We start from the raw sequence: 8,582 nt of genomic DNA, 5'->3' as shown, positions 1-8,582 counted from the left end.
GCAGTAAATATCCGTCTTCTGGTAAAACTTCTCATTGGCTGGAGGGGTTGGGGGCATTGCTTTACGACCCCTTCAGGCGTTCTTACACACAGCTGTGACCTGCTGTTATCTGGCACAAAGAGGAACACGTGAATAACACAAGACGCTGCCAGGACTGCAGCAATGTTTGATCTTAGCAATTCAAAAGATTAGAAACCAATGCAGGGTGAATTACACACCTTGTAAATTCTGGTGAGTGCATCCCAGGGGGGCAGAAGGACTTCAGAGGAAAACAAATGTGGGGGAAGATCTCTCATACACAATATGACCTAAACTTCAAAGCATACTCACGGAAGAGAAGAGAGCAAGAGGATGTTTCTGCTTGCATAAAAACTCTGAGGCAAGTTGAACTCACATCAATGGGAGATGGTTTCTTTAATTTAGCACATTTATTTCTTTTTTTTTCTTAAAACTTGTGCTAAGAAGTGAAGATTTCTGCAACGCACCCAAGGTTGAAACTTTTAATACCAGGTTTATCAAAAAGTCTTAGAAAAACACAATTGGAGAGGAAATGCAACAACAACAAAAAAGGACAAAGACAATATCCAGAGGGGATGTGTTGCAACAGCAGACTTTCTGAGTGATCTTGTAGACTTCAGAAAATATTAGATGGAAAAGCAGAATGGAAAAAAACTTCCCAACATACCATATACTCTGGTATATTCCCATGAGGCGACAGACCTCAAACAGAAAAAAAGGTTGCAGGGTTCAGCTAAGCCAATCTGGACATTTTTCTCAAATTCAATAGAAAATAAAAATCTTGAGGTAAATTGTGAGAAAGATTCAGCTCAGATGAGGTATGAAATTCTGCCTTGTGAACTGTGTTCTATGATTGTCTGAAGTGGTACCATAAAAAAAATTATTTTAATGTATTTTAACCCTTTCCTTTTCTAAGAACCCAAACTTTAACTGGGCCTTCATCAGTAATTCTATAAGGTTTTTCTGGCTGCTTTTAATTTAACCTGCGCACCCGGACATATAAGGCTTTGAAGAAAAGATTGCAAAACTTAAGGCCTGTCACAAAGCTACAATTTATATTTCTTTAGTTGAAAATTGTGGGAAAAAATTAAATATAAGCATAATTTTATTTTATTTTAGCATAAAAAAAGCATATTTTAGCATCATCTGGCAACAGAAGGATGATGCACCTCTCAGGTCTTTAACTGTTGATAAAGAAGTGAAAAAGTGATAAGATCGTTTTGGGCCTTCAAGAAATGAAAGCTTAGCACAGCACTTCATGTTTGAAAAAGCAGAACTTACTGGCCAAAGATGACTCTCACTGTTCCATTTAAAGAAACAATCCAGTTCTCAAGAATATAATTTTACTCTAAAGGCACAGGAAAACAAACAAGCAATTGTTAATCAGAAATTCACATAAATAAGCAATTCCTGTCTTTATCAACTAATATTGTAAATCATCTAGCAGGAGCCAGGGCTCATGTATTAATAAGAGGGCTGAGTTCCTCTGTAGTCTCAGTTGGGTGTGTGCATGAGCTGATAAGACTGTTGCGAGAAGAAAAAAAGAGATAAGCAACTTAAACTGTGACCGACTAAAGGCCAAGACTAAATTTGGTGCAACTTTTCACAACTTTTCATGTAAGTACATTTATTCTGTTGTTTTTTTTGTTTTTTTTTTTTAAATCCACTTCATAAACAATGATTGCACAGCTGGTTCTGTTTCTAGAGATGCTAACTATGAAAATTTTGATCAGTAATCTGTTGCCTCAGGATATAAATATGATATTTGACACATGTCTAATTTCTTTGACCAAATGTTCAAAATAGGAAGGACAAACAAACATGCCATTTCAACAAGAGCAAGTCTGCGCTGATTATCACAGGTCAGGAAACAGTTTCCTATTTCTAAAGTCAGAGAAATAGTTTACTGGACTGTGACAAACAAGACTGGTTGAGGACCCAAGTTTATCTTATCAAAGGTGAAAAACGCCTCTAAATTTTACAGTGTTAAAGAATGGGGTGTGTGTTTCAGACTCCATCTTGGTGGCTCCTTGGAAACACATTTTCTGTCCAAACTATCACTAACTTAACCCTGTAGAGTTTGATAAATGCAACTGGAAAATTTCACTACACTGCATCCTTTAGTATTTCATTACATTCATCCCCTCACCCTGCCCTCTGGTCTGGAGGAGTGGGCAGGGTGGGAGAGGGGAAGGCTGCTGGATCAAAGAAAAACATGGGGCCACAACTAAGAGAGAGGTGTCAATCCGTCCCCCTCCTCTGTCAGGGTGAGCACACAGACTCCTCACCCTCCTAAAGCTTGATTGGGGGTCTAGTTTTACCACCCACTTCTGCTCCCCCATCCCATCCTCCCTCCTCTGCAAATTGTTCCCCCACGGAGGTGTTTATGGGGAGGCTGACAGGATGTTCGGCCCATCAGGAGATCAAAGCCCCCCACTTCCACTCCACCCACGGCTGTTCCCCGTGACCTCTTCAACTCCAGCAAGGGTTAAAAATCACAGACACATGCAAAGCTGTGATTACAGTAGAGAAGCTGGATGATCTATGATTGTGGCAGCGGGATCAGTTTCCCCGTCCTCATGTAGCTCAAATAAAGGCTCACTTTGGAGTAACAGGCCGTCCTCCTCAGGCAATCCACAGAAAAGAGTGGTATTAAGTATCAATGCCACAATCACTGCCTGTTTTTAACACAGTTTTCACAGAAAGAGGGAAATTTAGTTGAAGTGAAGACATATCTTTGAATTAAGATCAGGTAGTATGAGTTTTGATAAATGAAACCCGTTTATCAACATGTTCCAGAGGTAAGACCTCATGGATTGTAAACAACAAATATCAAATAAACTTGGTTTAAACTGTCTCTGTTTTCAATCTTGGATGGTCTCTAAAACACACACAAACACACACACACAGTCCACTGTAAAAGTATTCACTCCCATTGAACTTCTCCACACTTCTTTTTCACATTATGACCACAAACCTCAGTGCGTTTTAGTGGGATTTTATGTGATGGACCGACACAAAGAAGCACATAGCTGTGAGGTGAAAGGAAAATTATGGTTGTCAAAAATTTCGCCAAATAAAAATCTAAAAAGTTCAACTGACATTGGATTCAGCTCCGCTGAGTCAGCAGTTTACTGTAACTACAGCTTCAAGAGTTTTGGGATACATTTTTGCAAAAATGCTCAAGCTCTGTAAGATTAGCTGGACAGTAATTTTAAAGTACTACTACAGATTTTCAGTTAGGTTTATGTCAAGGTCATTGTAACATATTAACATATCTTAATCTAAACTAATAGATTATAACTCTAAAAGCCCACTCTCAAGTTTTCTAAAACTTTGAACACCACCTTCCTCATGTTTTCAGTATCTCCTACACATCTTGTGTTGAAGTTTTAATCAGACTTCTTTCAATACTGTTTTTTTTTTTTTGCCACTCTTCTATCAATTCTCCCACCTGAGCTTTGGCCCCCTGCAGCTCCACCAGAGTCACCATAGGATTCTTGGCTGCTTTTCTGACCAATGCTCTCCTTGCATGGCCTGTCATTTCAGATGGAAGGCCCCGTTTCAGTAGGTTTGCAGTTCTGCCATACACTCGCCATTTCCTAATGCTGGAGCTGTTTGAGATGTTATAAACTTGAGGTTCTGTTTAATGACCAAACCCCGTTTTAAACTCCCCCACATGTTTATTCCTGATCCGTTTCAGGTCTTCTTCTTCTTGGTCTCAATATTTTACGTTAGCTAAGTTTCTCTGGCAAACCTCTGGGGCCGTTACAAAACGGCTGCATTCGTACTGAGGTTAAATGACACACTTACGGACTCTATATACCAACTGGGATACTTCTTGAGACACTTAGAAGCAGATTTTATTCAGGGATATCAAAGCAAAGGTGGGCTGAATACAGTTACACAAGGCACTTTCCAAATTTTTATTTGGAAACTGTTTTGAAAACCATGCGGCATCTTCCTCCCGTTTAACAATTGCCTTGTGTTGCTCTGTCTAAAAACACTAAGTTGGGGCACCGCGTAGCTCAGTGGCAGAGCAGCCGCACCAGATGTGGAGGCTACACTTTAGGCAGATGTTTCTGGTTTGATTCCTGACCCTGGCTCACCTCCTGCATGTCTTCCTCTAGCCTCTTCCTCCTGATAGGCTGCTAACGTTTTGCTACAAAGATTTTGTGGCCCTAGATCACTAGTGGCACAAATAAATAATAATAAAGAATAAATGAAATAAAAACACACCTGAAGGTTTGTCGTGGTCGTGGCAAAATGTTAAGAACTTAAAGGTTGCGAATACTTTTCAAGGCACTGTAATTTTCAACAGTAGATTGTGTTTCCTTAATGTAGCTTCCTTTGTGTTTTCATGAAAACAGCAGCTAATTTGTGTTCTTTTCTTTTTTCACCAACAAGACAATAAAAGAAAGAAAGAAAGAACGAAAAACAGACGGGAAGCAAATTCCCCCAGAGTTCCCTCACGGACTGTTTAACTTGCTGCAGAGTCATCACGCCATTCCTTAGATGTTCTTTCACTGCAACAGCAACAGAGGTGAATAACTTCACACAGATAACAGTTTACTCATGGCTTCATTCAGAACATCTCTTCCACGTCTGAGTCACAATGAAGCAGAAAAGTGTCACATCTTACAGTAAAATCATTGATTGGAATTCAGTGTTTATTACAAGGCCTGGGAGTGGAGTGGGAAAAAAAGGCACTTATTCGATAGAAATCAAACAAGGATACAGGCATGTGGCAAAATGCAAAAACGCTAAAACCGTTAAATTAAGCTGTTCGTAAAGGCCGATTGTGTGTGTAAGGCAACAGAAGGCTCTCTCTGTATGACACGAAAGCTCAATTGTCATTTTTAAAAAAAGTGAATATCTTTCACATACTCGACTATTAAAGCAGGGCTGCTTTAATTGTAACAGGTTTTAATTTCTCAGAGCCTAAAAAGGAATGCAGACCCATAAACTGCTGCGAGTCGAAGCATCTGTCAAACACTAAAACCCACAACACAGCAGAGGTTCACAAGCTTTCTACAATCCCTCCGCCTCCTCCCGCCTAACGCTCCCCTCTTGTGGCATTCACCAGTATTGCAACGTGGAAATCTCGAGCGACGTCTACTGCGGTTTCGTTTTTGTGTCTTTCAAGTTTCCAGGAGTTTTAAGATCCTGTTGCCAATCAATGGCTTTAGGAGATTTTTTTTAAAGAGTGCAGAGATCCCAGCTGTGGCTCTGACAACACAAAAGGAGTTGTGCATGGTGCTTGGGGAGGGGGAAGAGGTGAAGGTCGTGGTAATTTTCACAGCGTCACTTCTGTCTGAGTCTAAGTGTTCATCAAAGTGAGTCATTCCGCTGCAATGTGACTCAAAGAGTTCACGCGGTCCATCATGAGTTTACAGCCTGAAAGCCCCTCCCAGCCCCGAGCTCTTCCACCAGAAACGAGACGAACAAGGCCTCTTTGGATTGATGCTGATTGAAAACAGCACACCTGCTAAAGGAATCTGCAATAAAATATAAAAACATTTAGGATTTTTTTTTTTTTAAAAAGTGCTCAGTGTATAATTTCTCTCCCAGAGAGATATCAGTGGCTTATAAGTAAAGTTCCCCCAGTTTTTTTTTTGTTTGTTTTGTTTTTAAGGAAAGTCCTCGCGCCGCCATTCCTCTTATTTGCCGACGTTCTCCGCAGGATTGTACTCGGTTTCACCTGCCGACACCTGAGAGATGCGGCGTGTGGAGCCCCACAGGCGACGGGAGAACTGTCCGGAGCGAACCTGAGAACAGGAGAGAACGTGGATTTTATTCACAAGGGATCGGTCACACCAATTACACCATCGTCTGAAAAACTTGGTTCTCAACAAATACTCTGCGTATAATTATTCTCCTCCCTCTTCGCCGCCTTTCCATCTCACACACTCTTGAAGTTTGGCTTCTCACCTGTTCAGGTTTCCCTGCCCCCACCACTATTAGCTTCCCGTCCTCCAGTCCCACGAGTATGTGGCTGAACTCTTTAGTGACAGACACACTCCTCACAGCAACCCTTAAGGCCAGGGGCGTTATCAGAGAGTCCAGGCTGCAAAACGGGGAGATGTTAGAGCTGACTTATCTTTAAGAGTCAAATCTATTTAATTTAGTCAATTAAATTGATTAAACAAAAAGTATCATAAGTAAATAAATACATAAATTGTATTATTTATTTAAAAAAATATGTGCTGTGTGGATGCTTTTCTTCAATAGAGAGAGCAAACTTGGTCAGCCTGATTGAGCTTCAATTATTTTGCAGATTATATTGAGCAAATATTTCACTCTTGATGTGCATGACTAGTAATTAGAACTATTGACTCATGTGGACAAACCTTTCAAATGTTTTTCTAAAAAATATATATATATATATAAATATATATATATAAACATGCAGCATTTTACTTTCCATTTCACAATCATGTGTCAATTTTTGTTGGTTTATCATAAAATCCAAATAAAAACATACACTAATGTAATGTGACAAAATGTGAAATAACTCTCAATAAATGACTTATTCGGAAAGTCTCTACCTGAATAAATCCCGGACGTGGAGGCTGCCCTGCACGGTCCCCAGGATGACGTATTCAGACACCAGGTGAAGCGCGGTCATCTGCTCCTCCATGGTGAAAGAGGACATCAGACAGCCGTTCACAGAGTAAACATGAACGGAGTGCTTGCCCTGAAGGAATAATCATCACATGAATACCAGTTGAATTGCACTGCTCTTCTTTGGTGGCTGTGGTAGTCAAAGATGGAGCTTTTCACAAGATGTTACATTATAATCACAAAAACGAATGTATTTTGTTATGATTGCATGTGATAGACCAGCATAAAGAAGCACACATTTGCTGGAGAAAGATTATACAAGGTTTGCGAAACATCTGTTAAAAAAATCTGCAAGATATATTTGTGCAGTTGGCCCTTGGACTTTTAATTAGACACCCTAACACATACAGTACACACCGCTGGTCTGTGTTTGTCCGTCACATAAATTAAATACAAAACAGATTAAAGCTCGAGGTTGCAACGTGACAAACTGTGAAAAGGCTCAAGGGGGAGTGAGTACTTTTCTTTACGTACCTTCCTGTGAGAGCGTTCCTCCTGAGACGTCTGCACCACGATGTGGCCTTCCATCCCGACTTGGAGCGCAGTGATGGGGGCGCGTACGTTGCTGTCTCCAGGAGGCCGCAGAGTTCGGAGGTACTGTCCCCGTCGCACTGTGTGCACAATCACAGTCCCATCCTGGGAAGGAAGCAAAGCAATAGGCAGAGGGTCAGGAAATGTACAACAGCTGCTCACACAGATAGACCATTAAGAGTTTTCAACATGTATACAGACCTCAACGGAAGTATTGTGACTCTTAATAGTTTTCTGTTTCTCATTTTTAATTTGCTGGCGATATTAACGAAGGTAATGAAATAGCGGACGGTCTAGGAGAAAAGACTTAGGAATGCAGTGTTACCTGGTAACAGCCTTCCTCCTGACTGGGTTTCCTTCCTCTACCACATAAACCTTCTTAGACTTCAAAGACACATTTTTGTCTAATCAGCCTTTAACTATCACTCCAAGGCTCCACTTTCTTTTCCTAATTTGGTCATTTCCAACCACACGAAAACAAGATAACGCACAGTCGCGAAACCAACGAGTGATGTCATGGTTAGAGCACACATCTCAAACTCATATGCAGAGTCGTCTAGGATCAGATGAGATCAGCTAAAAACTTCACTTTTCTACATGTGTATATGTACTGAACAGCTAATGTGTTCAATGACTCATTATTGTCTGAGTTGTTGGATTAAGATGTTACTGCTAGCGGTTCTGTCAGCAGTTTGAGTCTTAAAAGGTTCAGTGGAAAAGTCTGTCTGACAAAACTCCAAGCTGTTCGTCTGGAGGTCAAGGTTCCTGAATATCTCACATCCTAATATTGTTCATTTTTCCAGAGTTCTCAGTTCTATTTTTTTACCACATTTTCCTAAAAAAACAAAACAAAAAAACAACAGATTTTCAGGGAAGAAAGGGAAGGACGGATGGATGAATGGATGGCATACACATGTTCTTCTTTATTTGCTTGAATCTGAAAAATATTTAAACCCAATCCCAGATTTTTCCATACTGCCCGGGAACACTGATGAGCAAACGTATACAAACGTTGCATTTTCCTTTTTTTTTCATGACACCTAATCTAATTTTAACGCAGGCTGCTTTGGTCTCTAATTGACGAGCTGAAATGACTAAAGTCATTTTATTAAAGAAGTTCAGAAACATGTGCTAACGATTTGGTTTCCTGCGGCAGCAGTTCGCACACGCAACGTGCACAGGAACATTTTCTGCTGCAGATGCTTTTCCCAGAGTGAGTTACAAGGCACTGGGGAACATCCATCTGGAGTACAGAGAGTGCAGGATGAGATGTAGAAAGTACACACCGCAACATGGTTTCTTTTTCAGCAGACTAAGAATACCGGGTTTAGCTCCTATTACACATTGCATATATTATGTGTTGACATTCATGCCACATGCATCTGAGTGTATCCTAGAAAATAGAAAGG

At 40.5% G+C, this 8,582-nt stretch overlaps 1 protein-coding gene across 4 annotated transcripts in view; it reads right to left on the bottom strand.

The window, feature by feature from the left end:
* Positions 1 to 4,667: 4,667 nt before the first annotated feature.
* The window catches only part of nbeal2 (neurobeachin like 2), a 53,526-nt gene continuing 49,611 nt past the window's right edge, over positions 4,668 to 8,582 (bottom strand). For all 4 annotated transcript variants that reach the window (XM_014470845.2, XM_023330890.1, XM_023330892.1 and 1 more), the window contains 4 exons: positions 7,117 to 7,278; positions 6,567 to 6,715; positions 5,950 to 6,085; positions 4,668 to 5,786 (listed from right to left, as the gene is read on the bottom strand). In XM_014470845.2, coding sequence (XP_014326331.1) covers positions 5,679 to 5,786; positions 5,950 to 6,085; positions 6,567 to 6,715; positions 7,117 to 7,278 — 555 coding nt within the window. In that variant the 3' untranslated portion in view covers positions 4,668 to 5,678. The remainder of the gene's footprint in view (positions 5,787 to 5,949; positions 6,086 to 6,566; positions 6,716 to 7,116; positions 7,279 to 8,582) is intronic.

Source organism: Xiphophorus maculatus, chromosome 3 (genome assembly GCF_002775205.1).
Source record: "Xiphophorus maculatus strain JP 163 A chromosome 3, X_maculatus-5.0-male, whole genome shotgun sequence".
NCBI classification, from domain to species: domain Eukaryota; kingdom Metazoa; phylum Chordata; class Actinopteri; order Cyprinodontiformes; family Poeciliidae; genus Xiphophorus; species Xiphophorus maculatus.
The sequence above is the reverse complement of the archived record's forward strand: the minus strand, read 5'-3'. Positions and strand labels throughout refer to the sequence as shown.